Source organism: Choristoneura fumiferana, chromosome 23, assembly GCF_025370935.1.
Source record: "Choristoneura fumiferana chromosome 23, NRCan_CFum_1, whole genome shotgun sequence".
NCBI lineage: Eukaryota > Metazoa > Arthropoda > Insecta > Lepidoptera > Tortricidae > Choristoneura > Choristoneura fumiferana.
The window spans coordinates 9,487,295-9,512,247 of NC_133494.1; the positions used below are offsets into that span (position 1 = coordinate 9,487,295).

Sequence of the window (24,953 nt, forward strand, 5' to 3'; positions counted from 1 at the left end):
GCACGACACGAACTACAAGTTTCGAGTTTCGTAGTAGCCCTGCAGTCTAAAAGTCACGATTGCAACACGCGACAGCGACAATTCATATTTTTATTAAAATATTAGCGAGGTTGCATACTATTTCGATAATTTAATACTGGCCGTTTTGCTATCAATATGTGATTTTCTTCTAAAAACTTTAAAGCGCAACTGACAAATACAAATTATGATTATGAGTGTAGAGTTAGGAAATGAAGCAGACTTAGCAAAACATACGAATATCTTTTAAAATAATGAAGGTATTCAAAAATAAATGCCATCAACGACCTTAAAATGAAAATTATTTTTGGGGTGTCTTAGGTTTTCAGTTACTTAATTAACACCTTGTATAAAACTTAAACTCATTCAATTCAATCAAAATAAATCAATAAAAATGTATAGTTATGTGATACTGAACAATAATAAAAGGTACTCAGTAAGTGAACAATTGTTTCCACTGTCGATATTTTATTTCCTCGCGATCGAAGTGAAAAGCAGTGTAAAACTCGAGCATTAAATTATGATTGATTTTTTGGAGTCTTTGTATTTTCGAGCATTAAACCCATTTTCCCCTTGACGTGTCTATCCACCCTTGCAGTACCGGCTCGCGTGGCTATATGAACGTCTCGGATAAAATGGCTCGTTTTATGCTCTTGTTGTACAATCTACTATTATTAAAGTTCCTTATTTATTATTGTATTTTTTTCTTGATTCTGAAATGAGGTTTGCCAGTCCTACTCCATTTTTTTTCGTCGCTGTGCATGAATATTATGTTATCTTTAGATTTAGATAAGGAGACGGAAATGATTTATTTATAAATCTGATGATCGCTAGACGTGACAGGCTGTGCGTGACAACTCATTTATGTTACCTAAAAATTAAGAAATGCAGCTGAACGTAATTTTTGTTTTTGGCAACACTTAAAATCAAATGTCAGCTGCAATGTCATGTGTTATGTCAATAAATGTCATTTGTTTTATTATTTACCAGTTTGTTCGCCACTCTTTGTGATTAGAGATAACTCAAAAAAATGTCGTGATTGGTCCGATAACCATGGAACAATAATGCAATAGAAGAAAAAAAATTGTGATTAGCAAATTTCTATCCTGGTCCGAAACAAATCTATCAAACCATGGCGCTACTACCTTATGGAAAGCTATTGCTTAAATTGACAAATTTTTCTCCACGAAACAACCTAGTCCTGAAGAGAACTTTGATGTCGAAGCAGTTGGTATTCAGCGAATTCGGGGACCCTCTGAGTGTGGTTAAGTTCAGGGAAGATATTGTCCCGCCTGTGGGCAACCAAGAGGTGCTCGTGCGAATGCTGGCGGCCCCAGTCAACCCAGCCGACATAAACACTATTCAAGGTACATGAAAAATCCGTAATGTGCAAATTTTCAGTGGGCCTTTTTTTATTTATGTGTTTTTACAAAATAATTTGTGATTCTTGCATGAAACTAAGACAAAGGTATTTTATTTTTATTCTTTTTCTGTTGTTTTATGTTGCTTTTTATGTTTTTAATACAATTAATCCGGCATTTCTTGATTTTGTTTTAGGAAAGTATCCAGTCAAGATTACTTTGCCATCAATTCTAGGTAATGAAGGTGTGGGTATAGTTGAAGAGATTGGTAAAGAAGTTAAAGGCATATGTCCTGGGAATAAAGTAATTGTGATAAAACCTGTACAAGGAACTTGGAGGAATTACGCCACATTTAGCAAAGATGTTCTGAGGGTTGTCCCTGATGACCTGGGAGTAGTAGAAGCGGCAACACTGCAGGTCAATCCCTGCACAGCATACAGAATGCTCACTGATTTCAAACCAGTAAAAGAAGGACTTGTTGTCATACAAAACGGGGCCAATGGTGGTTGTGGACAAAATGTTATCCAAATATGCAAGGCCTGGGGGGTCCAGAACATTGCTGTTGTGAGGAACAGGCCTGATATAGATGAGCTGAAAAAATTTCTACAGTGTCTTGGAGCCACGTTTGTGCTCACAGAAGAGGAGTTGCGGAAAACAACTATATTCAAAGATAAAAAAATTGAGAAGCCTTCTTTAGCTTTAAATTGTGTCGGGGGTAAGAGTACCACAGACATGCTGAGACATTTGCAGCATTCAGCACACATGGTCACCTATGGTGGTATGTCAAGAGAACCTGTAACTATTCCCACTTCAGCATTTATTTTCAAAAATTTATCATTTTTTGGATATTGGATGACAAAGTGGAATGAGACCGCTGACTGTGCTGCTAAGGATAAAATGATGTCTGAAATTATATCTTTGATGTGTGAAGGAAAACTAAAAGGCCCGGTGCATAAGATGGTTAAATTTGATAACTATCAAGAAGCAGTAGGGAATGCTCTGTCGACAAAAGGCTTTACTGGTTGTAAATATATCTTAGATTTTTGTTAGATTATGTTTCTTAATGAGTGTGTAGACTACACAGTTTTAATTAATCTTTAAGCTGTTTAAGTTGTGACCTTATTTACTTTATTTTCTTGTTAAAAGAAGGATATTTTAAATAAATATCTTCTCTTGAAATATTGTTTTCATTTCTTATCTTTTACCTATGAAGTAGAAAACAATTAATTTGTAATAGGGTACAGTTTGGTTCAGTAAATATATTGTGCTTTTTTTAACTTTTTATTACCCTTCAGAATCAATTGTGCACCCTGCGATAGAGTTTTCAAGACTAAGTTCAGTCTAGCGAGCCATATTAGAGTGCACGCTAGAAAATAAGCTTTTTCGTTGTACTTATCATTTTTTTTTAATTTTTGTACAATGGATATATTTAGTCAGGGTCGCCGTCATCGAAACCGATGTGGAGGACTATATATATATTACCCTTACTTTTATGACTTATTTACATGGTTCAAATCTTGAAAGTCTAAATTGACCAACTTCTAGTGACCGGATTTAAAATAAAGAGCATCATCTGCAAAAAAAATTGTACTTATATTAATTATGACATATTCATGTTAACATAACTAACTAAGACTTATTCATGTTTTAGGCCGCCATTCAAGATTGCCTATATTACCACACATCGCTGGAGATGAAGGAATTGGTCAAGTTATAGAAGTGGGTAAACATGTTTGTACATGTGCAGCTGGTGACCGAGTGGTGCTCACAAGTAGACAGCTGGGAACATGGCGCTATTTTGGTGTTTATAATCAAAGAGATGTCCATGTTGTTGGTCCTGTTGTACCTTTACCTGAAGCCTCCATGCTCACTGTCAGTCCCAGTACAGCTTACCGAATGATTAAAGACTATAAACACATATGCCCTGGTCAAACAGTTGCGCAAAATGCGGCGAACAGTCCTATTGGTCAGTGTGTGATACAAATTTGTAAAGCTATGGGTATAAACACATTTAATATCGTGGCAAACCGCTGCGGATTTGAAGCTGTGAAGGAATATCTCTTAAGCATAGGGGCAACCGCTGTGCATACTCTGGAAGAAGCTGAGGAATTGTCGACTTTTAACACGTCTCTGGATCGCCCGACTTTAGCATTAAACTGTTTAGGCGGGCGATTTGAGGATGTCATGCTAAAACTTATTGAACTTAATGGAGATATTGTGTACCATGGGTGCGCATACGATCTGCCACTGGTAAAACAGCGTTGTCGGCGAGATGTAAGATTCCACAAATTTCGTATAACTGATTGGTATGACTATGCGACTAATGTGGAAAAGAATGTAATGCTTCAAGACATTATAAAACTTGTTGTTACTGGACAGTTCAAGGGGCCCCTTTACGAACCCATTGTGCTCAAGAATTACGTCTACGCTTTTAGGAACACTATTGACCGCGATGCTTTTTCTACTCAAAAATTTATATTTGATTTTACTTTGCAATAATAAACAAATGGCCTTAAAGATTTTGTAGTAGCTATGTAGAAGAGTACGACTTATTTCATCATCATCATCCCAGCCTATATACGTCCCACTGCTGGGCACAGGCCTCCTCTCAGAACAAGAGGATTTATTTACAAGCTTTTATTTAGAATAAGTAGAAAATACTAATGAATAACGATAATACATTATAATACCTTGCCGTAAATAAATATAAATGCCAACTATTAGTACTTAACCCTTTTCCAGGCCCCACAAATTTAGATGTGCTACCTACCACAAAATAAATCATAGTTTAACGTTGTTTACTAACGAGGGATTATGTGGTTGCTATATGCACTATGCCTGGAAAAGGGTTAAGAGTCGGCCGGCCGGCATAGTCTGGTCTGGGTCTGGCCCATGTCTGGCCAACCACCAGCTCGTCACAGAAACGCTCGCAGTCGAGAGCTAGGCAGCTAGCTAGATTTTTAATTTTTGGCGCTCTTTTTCCAGTGCAGTAGAAAAGTTTTTATTTTATTTTTTAAAGTGCCGTTCCTTCGTTCGTTGCCGTTCGCTTAATAAACGCTTCTAGTTTTTAATCCATACTAGTCCATACTATTACTATTTAATGTGTGTGTGTTTGTATGTTTGTCCGTCTTTCACGTCGAAACGGATTGACGTGATTTTTGGCATAGAGATAGTTTATGGGCCAGAGAGTGACATAGGCTACTTTTTATCCCGGAAAAATGCACAGTTCCCATGGGTACAGCGCGCGATAACCGAATACCACGCGGGCAAAAGCTGTACAGAAATAATTTTAAACTTTTGAGTAGAAATTATGTTTATTTATAATGTATCGATATTTATTTATTACTTGGCCTTCTGATCAACAGAATTTTCAACATCGTCGTTTTTGGCAAAAACCGTGGCCGCCATCTCCAGTAGGTAGGTACACAAGAAAATACTATTCATTAACGTCATGTTGACATTGACTTGACTATCTAATCTATAGTATCATCGATGTCCGCAGGGCTACTCCGAAACTCGAAGTTCGTGTCGTGCGGTCCCTCTGACACTTATACTATTTAATACGAGAGCGAGAGGGACCGCACGACACGAACTTCGAGTTTCGGAGTAGCCTGCCGATCCGAATCCGAATTGTCTGTCATGTCATTGTCCGTCCGATTCACAGACTACTACTGTCCGAACCCGAAAAAAGGTAAAGAATCCAACGCTACCAGCGATTAAATAATAATTGAAACAATTATCGGTATGTTCGTTGTTCAGAAATTACATAATAGTTTATTTATCTGTTAAATGATAATCGACATTTTACTTGAATAAGCGCACAAAATTTAAGTCGACTTAATAAATTGCAATGTTCCGGGTCGTTCAATTTAATATAAACAAACAGTAAATACGCACTGGAAAATGGAAAAGGAAAGCTATGAAATGTATGAATATCTGCCTGCATCAGGGAGTAATACTGAAGCGGAGCCCTACCAGTTCTTTGTTGTTCAGGACGATGGAACATTTCTCAGTAAGTTTTCTTTAGTGGTAATTTTTATGGTGCAATATGAATTTTTACCATGTCAAATTATATTTAATAATTGGCAGAATAGCAGGCTTACATTGTATTTTATATATGTATTTACCCCATGTTCACAGTTAATAGACAAGTGCAGTATGTGACTCAAGTCCAAGATGTTAAGGAGCCCTTGGAAGGCGAGCAGCACTGCACAATGCTTGATGTGGCCCCGCAACAGTTCTATGTTGACATTGATTCTACTACAGAAATGATTGTGTCAGGTAAACTTTTATCAGTCAAACTACCAATAAGGTTACCAAATGAAGTAAATCCCCTTGTCACTACAAGCCACATAACATACTAAGAGGAGCCTTTCTTATGTATAATAATTATCTACTTTAATAAGTACTTAGTACTTTAATTACTAACTCATATAAGTCAGTCAAAAGTTATTAATTTTCACTATACAATTTATAATAATAAATCCATTTATTTCAGGGCAACTTGGCCCATACAATAAATACCTTACAGACTTACACATACATATAAATTTATCCCAACTGATTCTGCAGCATTGTATCTGTCATGTTTTGTAGGAGATGTAGACAATACCTTACCTCAACCCTACCTTAAATCAACTGATATTTTTATAGATCAATTGAATATCCCAGAAGGTACAAGTAATTTGTATGCCAGCAGCTACCTCCTCCAGCCGGGTGCAGCAGCCCCAGTTGACCAAGTAAGGCATTTTCATTTAACAAACTGACTGAATTGTTTGTTAGTAATTAAATCATTACTCTTCCTTTGGCTTTGCCATAGTCGAGTAACAATGAAATGTTGTATGTTTTGTTTTGTATAAAGCAGTTGTATTTAAACAAAGTAACATTTTACTACCTTCTTCTCTAATATATATGTATAAAATTCTCGTTTCACAGTGTTTGTAACAAAACTCCTGTGAAACGGCTTGACCGAATTTTATGCTTTTTTTTTGTGAATATTTGGTAGGTCTGGGGCCTACACCTACTTTGAGGGCCTGGGTCTATGACGTAAACTATTTTCCATAGCGGGATAGCGATAAACGAATTCTACGCGGACAGAGTCACGGGCAATCTAGTAATGAAATAAAAACCTCGGAAAAAAAAATGGCTACATTTAAAATATATTTTTGTGTATTTTACCTTTACGGCCCATGTTGAGTTGAGGGTTCAAAGTAGATTAATATACCAGTTCTAAGCATATCATGTTGCCAAGATTATTATTTATTATGTAAAAAACTTTACATGCTCAAAAACTTTGTTCACATTACCTAGGCCAGTGTTTTTCAATATGTGGGACACATCCCCCAGGGGGTCGCAGTATCTCTATTAAAATACTCTCACCATTATTGTGTATGATTATTCAATGTTTGTATTATCGATGTAAGATAATAAAACTAACTGTAAGTGGAGGTAAGCAGGGGGTCGCCAAATATTTTTCAAACCAAGGGGGCCGCAACATGTAAAAGTTTGAAAGACACTGATCTAGGCAACATAAAATGACTATATGCTCTTGTGCATAAAGTAAAATCTTAGTCTAAGATCAATCCAATCAAGCACCAAAAGCCACGAAAAAATAGATGTTGTCGAATATACCAACTGAAATATAGATGCACAGAAAAACCAGAAAAATAAGACCAGCACTGGGAATCGAACCCAGGTCCTCTGCATTCCGTGCCGCGTGCTATACCGCTACACCACTGCTGGACCATATTTCAGTTTGCATGTGCTGCATCTATATTTCAGTTTGTATTTTCAAATTAGGTTTTACGGGATGACCGTAAAAGTAAAAATTTGGAATTGAATGAAAAATACAAAAAGATTCCAAAAAAAAAAAATAGTGATATTGGAAACAGTATTGATATTATGTTCTAGATAGACAACAATGTTATGGAGCAGCCAAAACCAAATGAACAAGCTGAGAGCAGTCTTCCTGATCCAAATAAGGATGCAAACAGCTTAACAGAGGTGAGCTGACTCATTCAAATCAAATAAAAAAGTAATAAGACAATATTTTACTGCATGGATCTGTCCATTGACAATGGCGCTTGTAAATGTTTTGGTATGATGGTTTGGTAACACGTCTATGTGTACAGTATAATATAACACACTGCACTATAACATTTTGTAAATTCAAGCTTTACTAGTACTATTGCACGTTAATAATTAGTTGTGGCGAGGCACGCCTGCGGCAGTGAATGTCAGATCAGTCAAAGAAATGTGAGAGTAAATGAGAGCTATAATAATATGTATAACCTAACCAACAAATAGTTGGAAAACCCCCGACTTTGTCACTTAAAAGTTCAATATCTCAAAAATGGCTGAACCGATTTTGATAAAACATGTCTTAAGAACCATCGCTAGAAAACCTGCTATCAAATAAAAAACCGCATTCAAATCGGTCCACCCGTTTAAGAGCTACGGTGCCATAACACCCCTCTTTTTGCGTGGGGGGTTAAAAACTAGCCAATTTTTTTTTTTTTTTTCAGATAACGTTGACTGATGCACAATACCAAATGTTGGAACAGAAAGGCTGGATATTGCTTGAGACAAATGAAAAAGTATATGTTCTTGATACTTTAGGACTTCATGATATTACTACCAATGACAGTATGTCTCACTAAGCCACTATGAATAACTTTGTTTTTAAAATCTCTTTCCATTTATTAAACTTTGAAGGCCAAAAATTCTCATTAAAACAACAATTTATCATTTCCCATCATGTGTCATTTTTGCCACATTTAAGAAAGACACTACTAGCGACTAAAAATAATGCCTGATTCTAAATCTCAATTCTTGATGATTTTTTAATAGTTAGTTAGTTTTAGTTAGGCCACTAGTGTCTTAAAAGAAATTAACTTAATTTGATGTTGAATGTTTCCTTAAAATTAACGGAAATCAAAAATAACGTGTAAATATTAAAGATAGTTAAAAGAAACATAAACTTAATTTGTCCATGTGTTTGATCAAACATGTTTCGAATTCCAGAATTAATAGAAAAGCTAAAGATAGATGACACTGCTACAAATTTGGAACCGGAATCAGGGTAAAAACATGAATGTACTTAATATATAAACTTCTTTCTATTACATTTCACTTTGCATAAATAGATCTGTATGTGGAATGTGGTACAAATTATTTATTACTTTCATATTTTTATTTTAGTCAGTTAAAAATTGAATTTTCGTCATCACTGGGTGATATGGATGTGGATATACCCATAGTACATGAACACAATGAATTGAAATCTTCAAAGTCACCTGAACCAGAATTTGCGGGAAATGTGTTATTAATCGAGGGCGAGAACAAAGGTATTGCATTATACTCGTACTATTTGTGCACTAACTTATATTTAACCCAAGAAAACAAGGCTATGTTCATAATTAACATAGGTAGGTTGGCAGTTTGGGGCCGAGAACTTGTAAGCTTAATTTTGCAAAGCCATCTGGTGGCCTGTGCCCCTTTCTTATTGTTTTTTTTTTTTTTACAAAAAAATTTGTTTTTAATATTGTGTATTTTAATTACAATTCGAGATAAACTAAGACAAATATAATCACTCTTTTTTTTCCAGATGAAGTTACAGATAAACTAATTCATTGGGACAATAAAAAGGTATCAACTGATCCAGATGCACTCCAAGCAACCCAAGTGCACAATCTAGACAATGACGTCTCTGATATTTGGAAATATGAAAATGTTGTACGAATACGCACTGATTTCCTTCTAAAAGGTAATAAAGTCTTTCTAGTACTGACATAGGGGGTATTGGATAACGTAGGACGTCCACCATCGAAATGGACATTATGTTCACCGTCGATGCAGGCCGCTTCCAATCGAAGCAACTGGATACAGATATCCAGGGCACAGTATATAAGCTAAAGCTATAGCATATAAATATACTGTGTCCAGGGGATATCCATTAGAGGGAGGTCGACGAGTATGTCCAATAGTGGACGTTTGACGGCTATTACGAGGATGACTAATGACATACATATTATACCTAATACCAAATAGACCATCACTAAATCATAACAATTGTTCCAGATATTCCTGACAAAATAATATTGGGAAAAACTAAAAATGGTAAAAGATTAGTTTGTAAAGTAATAAGACCGGATAAGAAACCTGTTAGACCGATAAAGAAGGACAGAAGGGAATCAGATTTAGTAGCAATTGCTGAATCAGTTCAAAGAAGCATCCTAACTGGTACAGATGATGCAGGTGAGTGGTCTTGGTCTTCCCATTTATCCCGAAAAAAGTTGCTCTGACATTTTGTGCAGTGGGTTTGCTTTGTGGCTGTCTTTATATTGTACTTCCTAGACTTTGTCCACGGCTTAGCACGCGTAACCCAATCGATCCAGCAGTTGAATTGGAATTTCGAGAATTCACTAAATTCTGATGGAAATTCCAAAAAAATACATAGTGGATTTCATTAACATTTAAAAACACCCGCGCCAATTCATGTCACCAATCCTTGCGGTTGAAATTTTGATATTTTATTCTGATCAAATCAGAATTCTGTCCGAATATCGGGACAAAAAGGGACCTTTATATACACACAAACTTTCGCATCTATTAGAATTAGAATAGTACGAATCTAGAATTGTATGAATATGAAAATAATACCAAATGTGTCCGAAGACATAAGTATAGCCTGAATGGCTTCGAAAAAAGTATGGTAGGTACGGCCGTGCCTTTTGTTTTGTTTTCCGCGACTCGCCGTGCCCCCAGATGTCTTTGTACCTAGTATCCTTTGGACGCATAGTACCAGAAACGCAAATTACCTTATACGTAAATTCCCTGATACGTAGATGACCTGAATTCCATCCATTACGCAAAATGCCAGGATGCTAAAATTACGCAAAGTACCAGAAACGCAAATTACCTTTTACTTGCCAGAATTTTAATTTCTCCGAATTTCATCTGCCATAATGTTGTTTCTTATAATTTCACATGCCATCCTGACTGTTTACCATATTAATCAAATGACAGAATCTTTGGTTCCCATAATATTAATTAAAATAATTTCATTTTACATAATCACTGTAATCCATAATACCTACCACATGTCATAATATCATTTGCCATCCATGTAAATGGTATGATTGCCAACACGATATCCTACTACCTACCTACTCATAAATACGATACATCGAGCAAGCCTGTGGACATGTGGTACATTTTACCCACATAGGTTAGGTTAGGTCAAGTTAGCATTTTACTGTGACAAGGCGCGAAGCGCCTCAGCTACCCGGAATAGGAGCTCCGTGCAGCGGAGCTCCGTCGAACTTAATTACGGTCGTTTAGGTCCCTATCAGACTTAATTAGAAAAAAAAGAATTGAAACAAATAGGATAGCTTAGATTTAGGGGCTGTTTCACCATCCATTGATTAGTGTTAACCGACGGTTGAATGTGATGCCGTCTCTATTTGTTTCGTTCGAATAGACGGAGACGGCATCACATTTAACCGTCAGTTAACACTAATCAATGTATGGTGAAACAGCCCCTTAAAGTCTGGTCATACCCGTATCTGGTTCTTTGCGAAACAAAATCTGATCATGTGCGTATCTGGTAATTTGTGAAATAAATAAATGCGTCTGAGGGCCTAGAATGTAAATTTTTCTACAATTATGGCGCAGTAAAAAATTGCGCAAGTTCAATAATATGTATATTCAATCTTTCTAGGAGATGACCAGCTTGATACCATATTCCGAAAGTGCTTTGAAGATAGCACGGCAAATTACAGTGCCGATGACGTCACGTTTGCCGGGAACATTATAAAGGAGTTGCAGCGGCTTCCGGCAGTCAAACCGTCCATTGCCAATCGTAATATGCTTGTTACTAGGGTAATTTATATTTTATCAAGGCATTTTTAATTCAGAGCGGCCGGTAAACGTTATTTCCTCGTTTTTCACTGCGTATTCATAGTTTTTCTCAAAAATGTTCGTAAAAGTTGACATTATTCCTTACATATCAGAAGGCGAAGTGCATAGTTTATGGTCAGCGAAAAATTTAAAAGTTAATGTGATTTCTGGCGCGCTAGCTCGTCCTTAGTTTATTATTGTCGAGTCTCAAACTTTTTAAAAAGTGAAAACGGCTATGGAAATGTTGGCACAAGTCGTATACAGCCCACTCAACTGGCCGGTATCAGTTATTTTGTCGGCACTCTTTATTGGCAGACTTTATTGGATCTGAAACAGCTTGTGGTATTTTCGGTGGAAAAATACACCTGCAGTTTTTTTATGAAAAAAAGACGGAAAGCATAAAATAATATACTTATATTTATCCGTTGCTTAGTACCAATAACACAAGCTTTGCTAAGTTTACTTTGGGACTAGGTCAATTGGTGTGAATTGTCCCATGATATTTATATATTTTTATTGGAACAAAATTAAATGTCATAATATATTTAGAGAAAAGTTTTATTCTAATTCAGTTATTTTCCTTCACCATTTTTGAGAAAAGCTTTATATTAGTCTCTGCTGGAATAGCAATTGCTGGCTCGTTCGCAAGCTAGTCCGTTTAATTCTCATACTCAGCCAGCAATTGCCTACTTCCAGGCCACGGAAATAATATACTATTATCCATTAAGTTTTTGTGATCTATAAGCGTGTTATCGACTACTCTTTGCACTGTCTTTTAATCTTACACATGAGAGTTCTACGAGCGTTTCAGCCGCTATCAGTTTCCTCTCGCTTATACTGAAAAATAATTCGGGTAGATTTTATAAAACGATATGGTGTGCATTCAAAATTTCTTCCATACGGTCTCTCATTTCTGCAATATATGCGACAGAAAACTGATAGCAATAGAAACTCTCGTAGAACCCACATAATCTATTACTTAATTTCAAGCTAGTCCCACCACATGAAGTTGAAGTTAGAATTGCCAGATCTGATTTAAATTAACAAATAAACATTGCAAGTTAAATAAAAGTTTGTAATATTCGAGCATTTAACCGGTTCAGAATTACCATCCAAGGTTTAGGAACGATACTACCACATCGAAAGGTCAAGTCGCTAGAACTTTATTCAAACAGGACTGGGCACTTTTTTTCAATAAACGTGAAAAAACTGAACATCTATAATATCTTTTACCAATATTTTGTGAGAGTATAATGAATGACGAAAAAACGCCACGAAAACGCTAATTGTAGCGGCAAAGCTCATCAGCTAGTGCAGGGTTTCATAAACTTTTTGCAGTCACGGACCACTTTGACAATTTAAAGCATTCCACGGACCCCTGTCATTTTTTAAAATAATTTTATAAATATGTTTACAGACTGACCTAACTGTGGACCCCTAATACACATGCTACGGACCCCAGTTTAAGAAACCCTTATCTAGTGCTAACAGTTCATACTTGTTTTTGTTAGTAACTGCAAAGTGGCATATTCCAATTTTAACTTGAATATTTTCAGGTATCAGTAAACGAAACAGAATCAAGCACGATCGAGAGCCCTCCTACGTTGGTAACGGGTACAGTGCAGACAGTGCAGGAAGGCTGCCGCTTCTTGTATAAACCAGAACTGTACCTTATTGCCAAAAAGGGTTAGTAAAACTAAAACAATGTTTAAATCTTCAAAGCTTCATTGTTTTTCCAAACAAAAACGAGCATCCAAATTTATTGAACATTTTCATAACTACTACTACTACTACTAGATTTTTTTTTCGCTGTTTTACTAGGTACTGGTAACAAAGTAAGATCATGAAAATAGCCATAGCTTTGTATGATCGCTTATTAAGAGAATAAGTATTCTAAAGCGCTTTGGTGTAATTGGCATAGCAGTGAACCAAGAAAGTGCCTGCGAAAAGCTTCATTGATTTGTTTAAAAATTATCAATTATTTTTATTTTTATTAATTGCAGAACTATCCCAAGAGTCAAGTGCCGACGGTATCGACCATAATTTCTTGCACATGCATGTGCACGAGATTCAACAGAATGGCAAAGTGGTACGGACAGCAGTTACCTTGAATAAACGTCGTAAGTACCTAAATGAATCGATTAAAACAAATTACACTCGTCAGCGTTGTTCCCTACTAACCATGGCAACGGGTTAGCGATGCTCTTGGGATTGCTGGCTTTTATGGGTGGTGGTTATGGATGGCTTACCATCAGGTGACCCCCTAACTCGGATTCCTCCCCAGTCTATTGCACAGGTATATAAGTATAAACTGCATACAATGCTGCCACCTAGCGTGGAATAGCTGAAACAGAATTAATATCTACTTGTACAAAAAAAATAGGTATCAGTCATTTATCTCTAAAATATTGCAATAAAAAACGAACTCTATGCGAAGGTATTTAAGTTTAACCTTTTCGCCGCCACGTCAAATACAAAAGACATCACCCATACGTCACGCTTCTGCATTGCAATGTCTAAAATTGAACCTTAACACTATTAAACCAAAGTTGCTGTTGCATTAAAGCAATGGACGTATATATACATATATATATATATATATATATATATACGTCCTTTTCCACCTTTTCGACGCCAACGACTCATACTCGAATATACGCACCGCAGGTTCCACACCAACGACCTAGCCGATTTTCAGCCCAGTGGGCCGTATGTGGGTATAAGCATGTTTTTAATGATTCACGATAATATACACTAGATACGTTTTGTGGCTGATGTTATGCCTGAGGATTGAAGTCCGAAGAAAGAGCGTCGGAAGTCGTATTATGATGCGTCAGAGTCGACCGAGTTGAAAAACCTCGTTGGCGTGATGTAGGATTTGGAGTTTCTATATTTGCTCACTAGATGGCGCTAGGAGTCGCTACAACGTCATCAGTTTATTCAGTTGCGGTTTTTTCCAGGGCTGGCGGCATCAAGTACACGGAACCCAGAAAAGATTTATATACCAGATTTGCCACTGAGTGTACCTGAATCATCTGCAGCAGACACGGACAACTCGATGTATGGATATGCTTGTGGTACTTGCGCGGCGATATTTCGGTCCGAAAAGGAGTTTGACGTGCACAAAGTGGTAATTTAAATAAATAAATATATTTTCCAGTAGCGGTACGACCGTTCTGGCCTTTTCGTTATATTGCAAACAAGTTTTAAAAAATATATACGATATAAATACTAAACTTGCAAACTAGTGTAGTGTGAGAAATACCTACTTTTTAATGTATTTATAGGTACAAAGTTAAATACTCAAAGAGGTACAGTCGAGGAAACTGATGATTCATGACTATACTACAAACATAGTTCAATAATTTTATTTTTACAGACTCATCAAATGGACGAAGAAAAGCCGATTATTGATACAGAGCAATCCAAATTAAACAAAAACAGTATCCTTGTTTTGGCAGGTAATTTTTCGGTTATGCATAGACTTCGGTTACACGCTCATTCGTGCGGTCAATTCACATCAGATTGACGAATATTATTGAAAAAGTTTAATTTCAATTTTCACCAGTCTGGACCATCAGTCCATTAGTCTGAGAGGGTTACACGGTAATTCTGTCGTCATTCAGACCACAATGATGGACTGATCTGATACTGTAACTGATGTCTTGCTATCCTTACTAAATATAATAAATGCAAAAGTGAGTTTGTTTGTTTGTTCCGCTTTAACGCCTTAACTACTGAACCTTAATTACTCTTAATTTATTATTATACTTGTTTTCAGATCCATACCACAAAGGCAAAACATACTGCTGCATGCAATGCAATGTAAGTACATTTTATTTTTTACTGCCTAATAGCACAGAAATAACTAATATTACTACCGTACAGAAGGGACTCTCTCGAACAAAAGTTAAGTTTACGTATAAATCGTTGCCTACTCTTACGACTTGCACGCAAAATTAAAACTTATCCTGCTACACGTGCGTTCATATTCCGTTGGGTACCGTTGACTCGAAACCAATTTGGCGTCAAGAGCATAGGGTTACCACTCGCCGATGAATCAAGATAACAGTGGGTATTAATATGAATTCAATGAACTACCTTTAATAAATAAGTAAATATACTTTAACATATTATTATATCACAGACAACAAAACACGATAATAATAACCTACTTATCTTATCTATAGTACCTTTGCCTAATATACAGATTCCCATATTGACGAAACCAATTAAAGAATTTTATCACCAGATAACTACAAATATACGAAACTATTACTAGGCACGGACTTAGGAAATTAGAGAAGTAAAGAGAACGACCTTTCAATATCTTTCGGAATGTTGAAAAATTACAATTCCAATTCCTTTATCTTCTTTTTATTTATAGATTCGTAATTATACAACAATATAACTTATACGGATTATATCGTTTCGAAGTAATTGTTGCAAAATTAAATAAGTAGGTACCAACACAAACACCCGCGACGCGTCCAACCCCTGCTAATAGTAAAGTAAAAAGACGTGGAAACCGTATGTGCTAAGTTATATTTGAAATTTACCATGACCTTTATGGTGAAAGAAAATATTGTAAGGAAACCTGCACTCACCTGCGAAAAAATTTAATTAATTGTGTGTGAATTTAATTTTTTTTTGGCAGTTTAATATGTAAAAAAAAAAAAATTTATTACTTTTTATGTTTACAGGCCAAGTTTCAGCGGCTCAACAACTGTCAGAGACATGTCAAGAGCCACATCTTGCCAACAGAGGCAGGCATCAAACAAGCTTTCAAATGTAAAATATGTCACAGCTTTTTTCACCATGCTCCCACGCTTCTAAAACATATTATGAAAAGTCACATTAAAATTGAAAAATAATTTTAATAATGTAATTAAATTTGTATTTATGTACCTATTGGTTATCATCAGATAATAAAATTACTTTGTAACTCGACATAATAGTTTTATTTACAGCTGCATATGCATAATCGAAGTATTTTTTTTTTCATCAAAATAAATCATTATTAAAAATATTATCTAAATCATCTAACAAATCACTGGTATCATTGGCAGTTTCATTGCAAAATGGGTCCTTATCTGAAAGAAGATAAAAATAATATATAAAATACCATGAATATTTATAGGAATTTAGAATGATTGTTTGAGGGTGTATTTTTATTGGGATTTAACAATTTTATTGGGAACAAACAATGTACTAGAAATTGTAAAAAAAGCTTACCTAGATTTTGAAGACTCGAAATAAATTTTATAATAGTAATATTATTATCACAGTTTATTTGATAGTTCTCAGGCAATGGTTTACTTTCTGTATCCTCTGAGAGGACAGCAGAACTGTATATTGCATAAATATTACTCAAAGTGATATTAAGATAGTGCTTTTTGAAGGCACTGCCTGTGGTTAGTACAGTGGGCTTTCGCAGCACGAGTGCACAAAACTCTGATACTATGTATGGTGAGAATGTTGACCAAGCATCTCTATGAAGTGTGCATTTGATGTAACCTGAAAATAAACAATTTTCATTGACATGACATGAAATATGCAACAATGAAGCAACATATTAAGCATGGTTTAATGGAATGTACATGTACATAACTATGTGTTGTTAACTAGGAGGCCTATGTCAAAAGACACACCGAACTGAGGGACATTTTATGATAATCAACAACATACACATAAATAGAAAACTACCAGTTCGGAACAAAAAGGCTATATTATAATTATTATTATTATTATATGTGTTGTTTAGAAAAAATAAAATTAGCAATTTTCAAGCATTTTTCAAAATTACATAACCTGACCAACAAAAAGTTGGAAAGCCCCCAACTTTGCCACTTCAAAGTTTAATATCTCAAAAACGGCTAAACCGATTTTGATGAAACATGTCCAAGAACCATCGCTAGATAACCTGATTTCGAATAAATAAAACCACATTCAAATTGGTTCACCCGTTTAAGAGCTTTGGTGCAACAGTCAGACAGACACACACAGAGATACACGTATAGCGGTCAAACTTATAACACCCCTCTTTTAGCGTTGGGGGTAAAAACAACTATACCTAGAACAGAATTACGATATTAACTAATTATATTATGTAAATAACTAAAATTTAATATGTTAATAACTAAATACAATACAAAGACTCTTTATTGTACACCAGACTTAGTAAGCGATACAGAAAACAGATACACAGAGAAAAAAATTACAAGGTGAGCAATAGGCAGCCTTATCGCTTAAGAGCGATCTCTTCCAGGCAACCTTTTTTACAGAAAGAAGGAAGGACTAGTTTACAACAGGTGGTGCATCAAAAGTAGATCAGAAATTTTAAACATAACAGCAATACATACATAATTATATCGTACATATAATATACGTCCAGTGTATACGTCCAAAATAAATATAGGTAGTGAGATAAACAGCAACAAATAAATAAATAAACTATAATAAGGCTAATAATTACAAGATGACAGATGGTGCTTCTTAAGCATAGATTTAAATAGTGACAAAGACTTTGCGTGTCGTAAGTCAATCGTTAAGGAGTTCCACAACCGAATAGCCTGGACAGTATAAGAATATACATAGAATTTGGAGTTAGATAGAGGCACAGAAAGGATAGGAGGCACTAAAAATGTATGGACAGTGTTACAATGTTTACATGAGTGTCACACCTGTGGTATCCCGTAACGTGATGAGTGGGTCTGTTGCAGACCTATCAACAGTTTCAACAAATGCAGCAACAGCCTGTGCCTTCATTCTCCTCAAGTTCCCTCCTACTGCTTGCTGCTTTACCGCATTTATAGAATCTAAGGCACCTGAATTCCAGCTTTTTACATCATCTAAGAGTGTTCTCCAGATCTTTGACTCAAATTTATCTCCTCTGAAGTGTGACATGTCGATATCCTTAAATATATAAATTCTAGATTGATTGCAATGTAAAAAGTAGGGGGCAACTTTTTTTTTTATTATGAAAGGTAGGAAATAAGCAAGCGGGTCATCTGATGGGAAATAATGACCACCGCCCATGAGTACCAATAACTTAAGTACTCATAGATCCGTTGCCGACCTTTTAAGAAAGTATAAGCCCTTTTATAATTACAGTTTTACTTGCCACTTTTACAATTACATAAATATTTAATATATTCAGCATACCTGGGAAAATAATTCCATGTGGCATATTGTCTCATCTTTAGTCTCTTCAAAATTACCACTGAGGAGGCCTGCTGGTCCAGGAAATTTTCTTTTAGCATTTTGGTCGAAAAAGGAATTTATAATTTTTCGCTTGGTATGTTTTGGTGATGTATTTTCTGAGTTTATACTTGTTGAGCTATGATTATTTGTTACAGCACATGTCTGCAGTTTTTCAACTTTATCTCCTATTGTTTTGGGTGTTGGAGGTAAGAGTGTCTTGTTGTTATTCACAAACTTTAAAGGGCTAGGTGACTTATGTATATCTGCTATAGTATGCTCAACCTTCCCAACATGTTTCTCCAAAACATTGTGTTGTGTGGGCATAGAAATATTATTAAAAACAAAATTTTCAGGGCTATGCGGCTTACGTAGATCTGTTTTTATTTCAATGTTCCTATCTTTAATGTTTTCTACTGCCTTTGTTGAGACATCAGGAAAATCAAATTGAGACAGGACCTGTGAGTAAATAAACCGTCATGAAGTAAATAGGTAGAATACAAAAATTTACATATCCGTCACACGGCAGACGAAAGGTTAAGGGTTAGTTCATCAAACTATCATTGTATTGTATCTGTTACCTAGACACAGGAATCCATTACCTTACCTGATCAAAATCGTCAGATTCGAACATGTTTCAGCTGTTGTTTTTTGTTTAGAATTTTCACTTAAAAAGTTTAATTTAGTTTCAAGTTTCAACTAAGCATTACACAACACACCATGTAGAAAACTTAAATTATTGTTACAGCATATAAGCATGCACTATTTCTATTAAATAGACAAATTTTGTCCTTAACATTCTATTCAAATGACAGATGCCAAACTGACGGAACTAGAGTCACTCCTACTGTTACGCAAAACGCAAACTATCGATACTTTTGCATACATGTGTGTACACCTAGTGCTAAAAGTGGTAATAGCATAGCATTATTTGTTGGTTTAAACGTTATACTATCGAACTGAAAGTCTTATTTGAATTTTAAAATATTATTTATTCAACACTTGGAGTGTCACTTTCCGACTCTGACGAACAATCTTGCGAGTTAATAATAAGTTCGTTTATTTTACCGCTTTAATTTTTTGAACATGAAACTACCGTGAGACTCACTCATATTAAATATATTGACCCGGATAACTCACGTCTTAAATCGAGTTTAGCTGGATAGGTTTCGGGCTGTTGGAAAAAATTCAAAATTAGTTACCGCCTCACAAAGTTTCATAATCATCATTCATGTGTCATTTGAATCATCTTATGGCGCGTATACACCGGGCCAACGAAGGCCAACGAATGGGTTTCATTCATATCGTAAGTTTCGTTTGTTGGGCCGGTGTGTGTGTACGCGCCAATATTACCGCCACGCTTCGGATCGCCGGCGAACGATCGTTTGCGTTCGCTAAGCCGTCCACACAGGACCAACGAACCCATTTGTCTATAGGTACTTATACTCTTTGCCATTCGTTCGTTGGCCTTCGTCGGCCCGGTGTGGACGCGCCATTAGAACAAATAGAATATAAACATTTGTTTTGATAAAACTACGTAAACGTTTGTCATCAAAGGAAAGAAAATGACAGATTGCGATTGCCATTTGCCTTGTCTGATTGATTTGTTGAATGAAATGAATGGGAATGGCCGAATGGGCGAGCGATTTGCCTTCAGGGCTACTACGAAACTCGAAACTCGAGCCTTGCCTCTTGCCTGCCACCAACTAGGGATGCAAGGTTGTTGTAATATCGATAAAAATATCGACAATTGTATCGAGGTAATGAAATTATCGATGGTTGATAATATCGATGATTTTGGTCGATAATATCGATAATATCGAATTTATTTAAATTTAAATAAAAAATATGCAGTTCACTGAATGAGTGTTTTAAGTATTATTATATCAGCAGTTTTTCTACATACTTTTTCATCGAATGAAAACTAGAAATTATAATAATAATAATAATAAGATAGAAAATATACAATGTCCAGATAAAATCCAGAAATATTTCTTAACATTGCATAGCTCATAATAGCTGCCAGTACTTGGCGTCAATTGATACTAAAAATAGAAGCTTGGCTAACCTTTTCCCATGAAGCCTATTTCGTGCTTGGGTAATAGTGGCCCTGCTTTTTTTTTTCATAGGATATGATATCGATGTTATCGTATCGTTACAGCGCAAATATGGATAAAAATATCGATATTTTACCTTCGGTATTATCGGTTTTCCGATATATCGTTGCAACCCTACCACCAACCAACCGAGCATAAGCCCTGCAGCAGGGCTAACCAAGGGCTAACTATGAAACTTGAAACTCGAAGTTCGTGTGATGTGGTCCCTCTGAAACAAACACTTGAAAAAAAAAGAAGTTTTTATTGATGCAGTAAACAGTGTAACATAAAATACAGTGTCATTATAAAATACACTTACACCTTCTTCCTCTGAGACTTACACCACTTAATACGAGAGCGAGAGCCGCTGTCTGCCACTTATGGCATTTTCGCTGTTTAAGCAGCTTTTTTTAATTGTGATTTTCTGTTTAGTACATTCGCATACAGAAATTATTCAAAAAGTTTTTACTCCAAATTCACAAGAAATAGACCAATCAGGACCAATCGAACATTCAAATCTAGTTTTTAAAATCTTGTTCAAATCATTGATGAAGATGAAACATTATTGACATGCCTGTCACATAGATTTTAAGTAAACATTTCGACGGTTTTTTTAAGTTAATCTCATTCACATATATCTAGATTTTATCAGTATTTCCAAATATTACAAATTATAAGTATGGCTGCTTTCGATCCATTTAACCCTTTGCAAAATGTCAAACTACGGTTTACAGAAGAACAGTTGGCCGAAATTATTGAGTATTTTGACGCAAACGCAAAGCCACTTTTAATAATAGATGATGGAGCACCTGTTAATGTAATAACTGTTGACAAATTTATTAAATTTCTGGAGCTCAAGAAGTAGAGTATCTTTATCTGTATTTTACCTACTGTAGGTTCACTTGTCCCAAACTTCTTTATATAGTACCACACTAAATACTCAAGGTTTCTTACTCAGGTTACTGTAACTATGTTACTAAATAGGTACCTATTAACGTGTCATGGCCTTGTTGACTAAAGTCCGCCCTAAGATTTAAATTGCTTGCTTCGTTGTATAGTTTAAAAATATTAAATTGAATGAACATATTTCTTTCTTAATAGGTTTCATAGAAGAAGCTTTAGTTACCCTACTTATGATGAAATTGTTAAAGACGCAGAACTTTTAAGGGCGGGGGTAACACGGTTATTAACCAAAGAACAGGTCATTTACATGTTAGAAAAACGGATCAGAGAACCAGAAATCAGACATGAACTTATGTTGGCTTTTCAGGTAAGCAAACTAAAATTATAAACTGTTTTCAGGTAATGTTGTACAATAATAAGCTTTTCAGTTAACGGTATTTTATTACTGCTTCGTGATCAGTTATCTGTAAAGAAACAAAACAACTACAGTTTGCTGCGGTTAGTCAAGAAAGAAAAAAGCGAAACGGAATATAATACGGATATAACGAAATGAGATTGTAATGTCGAACGGACCTCACGACACCAACACCATCTAGCGATTTTTCACCTGTTAGAAAAGCCTCAATGAGGGCTATCGTTTTTTGTCTCACTAGATGGCGCACTGTTGCGTGAGGTTTTTAAGTGTGGCTTTCAAAGTCTGTTATTACGGGCGTGAAAACAAAGTTTAGATTAAAATCATATTTAATACACCTTAAAACCGTACCATAAAAATATCGAGCATGCCACAGTGTTCCATAGTCCCCGTTTTGTTCGGAAAAAAGGGAGGACAAAGGTTTCCGAAAGACAAAACTGTCTCAAAACTCAGACATTCATTGCCCCGGAACGCATATTTGCCATAATTAATTCCAGATATTGCAAAATATTCACAAAATTATTCTAATTATAAATAAACCTGCGTAGCTCACCCAAAACTATGAGATTTGACATAATTCGGAGACCTCACGCTACACTAGCGCCTCTAGTGGCGAATTCATACGCGATAGCCCTCATTGGTTACAGGCAATGATATTTCGTAGTCCCTGTTTATATGTAATATCATTGGTTACGGGACACTTCATGTGTTAAATTTGTTGCAGGTTTTCGATACTGAGAAGAGAGATTTCCTCGAAATTGACGAGATTAAAACCATAGTGACTAGTTACGGTGATGTCTTCAACCCCGACGAAACTCGAGAATTGCTACGGGATGCCAACGTTCGCGGCGACGGTAACATCTTCTATGCAGAATTCATCGACTGCTTGTTTAGCCGTGCACCTGAACTGTACGACATAAAGGTAAATAAGTTAAAATAAAGGTAAGTTAAACTAAAATTTGTGATTTAGGGTCATCACTCGTGGTTGTATGTCCGTTAGTAACATCTAATTGGCGCCGGGCGCTGAGTATATTTAACTGATTAAATTCAACTGTGGTACAAGCATGCATTTCTGTAACCCAAACACAGACGTGTAGCGTAAATAAATTAATTTTAATGTACAGGTCGCTTTTGGGGGACAAATTATAAAATCAAAAAGGGAAGACCGAGCACCGTCCTGTGTAACTTTTAGTGGAAGGCCTTGTTTTTCATTAAATTAAATTTATTTTTTCGTTAAAATAAATTTGTAAAGTTATTTACTTACCTAAAGACCGTCCGACCGCCATTGTCTCTACAATGAAATGTTGGTAAAAAATACTGAAAATGATTCTTTTAGTTCTTCAGGAAAATTGTGCGTAGTTGTCTACATGCAGAACCCTCCATGTGCGTATCCGATTCCCCTTTGAATTTGACTGTTTGTTTTTCACCTTAATTCGGTTTTACATAAAAGTAAAATACTTAATTCATTATTACCAATTTTGTTTTTCAGGCTGAATATTTGTATGCTGATCCTGACGAAGATCCCTCAGTTCCGCCAGAGCCAGTTATAGAAGAAGAACCACCGCCAGAGGAAACGCCACCACCACCGCCGCCGCCACCACCGCCACCACCGCCGCCACCACCACCACCAGCAGCGAAAGATAAAAAGAAAAAATAATTATTACCCAGTTATTCATTTCAATTTGAACAATTTTTGTGTTAGTTAGTAAATTGTTCCCAAAAAGTCTTACTGTTTTAATTGAATTTGATCTGAAAAATGTGATGAAGTGATGAATGTTTGTGCTTCTTTTGTTCATAAATAAATTAGGTACAAGTAACTGAATAGGAGCTTAAATAATCATAACATACTTAACATCAAATTAAAACTTAAAAGATAAAATAACCTAAATGGAATATGAGGGATTTATTTATAAACAAACAAGTAATATAAGTATAAGGAAAAAAACTAGAATCACAGTGATGTTACTTACTGTATTAAAAAAATAAAATGGAGGTGGGAAGGACATTGTTATTGCTAAAATTTTACCCCAGACGGAACACGAACAGCTGAATCGTAAATAGACAGTCTTCGACAAATTCTAATAAAATGAGTATAAATAAATATATTATATGTAAAGGATGCTCGGTGCGTTGTTGCTGACTGTACACTAAGTAGCTAATTAAAATGTCTGCATATCATAGACAAAATGCAAAGAGCAAGGCAAATAAAAAAAACTCATGCTTGTCTATGTTTATGACATGTCGGTCAGTGAGTAGGCAATAGCATCCAATTATTTCATTTATTACCATTTTGTCACTGTTATCCTTTATGTTATTGTGTGTTAATAAGTGTATTTATGTAAGGTTACGGATATTGTTCAGCTTGTAGTATTTTGTAAAGACTTTAAATCTAAGCCATGGATCTCGAAGATAGTGCTCTGGGCCTGACCCAGAGCAAACAGACAAGATTCTGCAGTTCCAGGACCTGACTGGCATCGAGGACATGTCAATATGCAGAGATGTCTTGCAAAGGCAGCAATGGGATTTAGAGGTAAACCCACACTTATCTATCTAAATCTGTTCCAGATCTGTTGAGCAATATAATTCGTAGTCGATCCAAGATCGGACTAATTAAGAGTTTAGCTAAAGAACATCCCAATAATTGCCAAAAATATCACAAGCCATGGAAAAATAACAAGTAAATTTACTGATATTACAGGTGGCTATTCAAGAACAATTGAATATTCGAGAAGGTCGGCCGTCCGTGTTCGCGACAGAAGCGCGGGCTCCACCTGTGGTACACACGACTACATAGCCCAGCAAGTGTTCACAGACGAGCCCCCAGAGGGTCCTGGGGTGTCCGGGGGCTCATGAGATATGTTGTGAACTTAGTAGTATCAATGTGTTATAGTACAATAACATCGGTATTAAATCTGCTGTTAAGTTTCATCCGCAATGATGATAGGAGATGTAAGTGTTATATTAAGTTTAACTATACTTTGTGTCACGATGATTAAGTCAAATGTCTAAACTTCTCTACTTATTAATTTCATTAAGGTGGAATTGAAATCAAAACCATGTGTT

At 35.8% G+C, this 24,953-nt stretch overlaps 4 protein-coding genes across 6 annotated transcripts in view; 3 read left to right on the forward strand and 1 right to left on the reverse strand.

Moving 5' to 3' along the window:
• The first annotated feature begins 951 nt into the window (after window positions 1–951).
• Window positions 952–3,896, forward strand: LOC141440850 (enoyl-[acyl-carrier-protein] reductase, mitochondrial). The gene is made up of 3 exons (XM_074105416.1): window positions 952–1,385; window positions 1,576–2,403; window positions 3,031–3,896. The coding sequence occupies exons 1-3, from the start codon at window positions 1,151–1,153 to the stop codon at window positions 3,876–3,878; spliced, it is 1,911 nt and encodes a 636-aa protein (XP_073961517.1). The 5' UTR covers window positions 952–1,150; the 3' UTR covers window positions 3,879–3,896.
• A 1,049-nt stretch (window positions 3,897–4,945) lies between these two features.
• LOC141440851 (uncharacterized) overlaps window positions 4,946–24,953 on the forward strand; it is a 39,460-nt gene continuing 19,452 nt past the window's right edge. Inside the window, exons 1-16 of one of the 3 annotated variants that reach the window (XM_074105417.1) lie at window positions 4,947–5,391; window positions 5,520–5,660; window positions 6,033–6,118; window positions 7,290–7,382; window positions 7,904–8,024; window positions 8,403–8,460; window positions 8,580–8,725; window positions 8,986–9,144; window positions 9,459–9,635; window positions 11,101–11,261; window positions 12,836–12,965; window positions 13,283–13,399; window positions 14,240–14,409; window positions 14,659–14,740; window positions 15,061–15,104; window positions 15,983–16,243. In XM_074105417.1, the coding sequence (XP_073961518.1) occupies window positions 5,283–5,391; window positions 5,520–5,660; window positions 6,033–6,118; window positions 7,290–7,382; window positions 7,904–8,024; window positions 8,403–8,460; window positions 8,580–8,725; window positions 8,986–9,144; window positions 9,459–9,635; window positions 11,101–11,261; window positions 12,836–12,965; window positions 13,283–13,399; window positions 14,240–14,409; window positions 14,659–14,740; window positions 15,061–15,104; window positions 15,983–16,153 (1,965 nt within the window). In that variant the 5' untranslated portion in view covers window positions 4,947–5,282 and the 3' untranslated portion in view covers window positions 16,154–16,243. Of the gene's footprint in view, window positions 5,392–5,519; window positions 5,661–6,032; window positions 6,119–7,289; window positions 7,383–7,903; window positions 8,025–8,402; window positions 8,461–8,579; window positions 8,726–8,985; window positions 9,145–9,458; window positions 9,636–11,100; window positions 11,262–12,835; window positions 12,966–13,282; window positions 13,400–14,239; window positions 14,410–14,658; window positions 14,741–15,060; window positions 15,105–15,982; window positions 16,244–24,953 lie in introns of those variants that run through there. The other 2 variants (XM_074105420.1, XM_074105419.1) reach the window with 2 other exon arrangements.
• LOC141440852 (homologous recombination OB-fold protein-like) lies at window positions 16,274–19,283 on the reverse strand. Its single transcript, XM_074105421.1, has 5 exons — window positions 19,087–19,283; window positions 18,444–18,938; window positions 17,963–18,194; window positions 16,515–16,796; window positions 16,274–16,372 (listed from the first exon to the last, which is right to left on the reverse strand). The coding sequence occupies exons 1-5, from the start codon at window positions 19,111–19,113 to the stop codon at window positions 16,284–16,286; spliced, it is 1,125 nt and encodes a 374-aa protein (XP_073961522.1). The 5' UTR covers window positions 19,114–19,283; the 3' UTR covers window positions 16,274–16,283.
• Window positions 21,059–23,577, forward strand: LOC141440854 (uncharacterized). Its single transcript, XM_074105423.1, has 4 exons — window positions 21,059–21,436; window positions 21,677–21,845; window positions 22,615–22,812; window positions 23,380–23,577. The coding sequence occupies exons 1-4, from the start codon at window positions 21,255–21,257 to the stop codon at window positions 23,545–23,547; spliced, it is 717 nt and encodes a 238-aa protein (XP_073961524.1). The 5' UTR covers window positions 21,059–21,254; the 3' UTR covers window positions 23,548–23,577.

Bases quoted from the DNA above. Each gene is read 5' to 3' on its own strand.
- LOC141440850 (XM_074105416.1), top strand. From the start codon at position 1,151: ATGGCGCTACTACCTTATGGAAAGCTATTGCTTAAATTGACAAATTTT. The intron at 1,386-1,575 runs GTACATGAAAAA...ATTTTGTTTTAG, and splicing joins CGACATAAACACTATTCAAG to GAAAGTATCCAGTCAAGATT. The intron at 2,404-3,030 runs GTAAATATATCT...TTCATGTTTTAG, and splicing joins GACAAAAGGCTTTACTGGTT to GCCGCCATTCAAGATTGCCT.
- LOC141440852 (XM_074105421.1), bottom strand. From the start codon at position 19,113: ATGTTCGAATCTGACGATTTTGATCAG. The intron at 18,939-19,086 runs GTAAGGTAATGG...ATTTACTCACAG, and splicing joins AATCTGACGATTTTGATCAG to GTCCTGTCTCAATTTGATTT. The intron at 16,373-16,514 runs GTAAGCTTTTTT...ATCTTCTTTCAG, and splicing joins TTCGAGTCTTCAAAATCTAG to ATAAGGACCCATTTTGCAAT.
- LOC141440854 (XM_074105423.1), top strand. From the start codon at position 21,255: ATGGCTGCTTTCGATCCATTTAACCCTTTGCAAAATGTCAAACTACGG. The intron at 21,846-22,614 runs GTAAGCAAACTA...AATTTGTTGCAG, and splicing joins AACTTATGTTGGCTTTTCAG to GTTTTCGATACTGAGAAGAG. The intron at 22,813-23,379 runs GTAAATAAGTTA...TTTGTTTTTCAG, and splicing joins CTGAACTGTACGACATAAAG to GCTGAATATTTGTATGCTGA.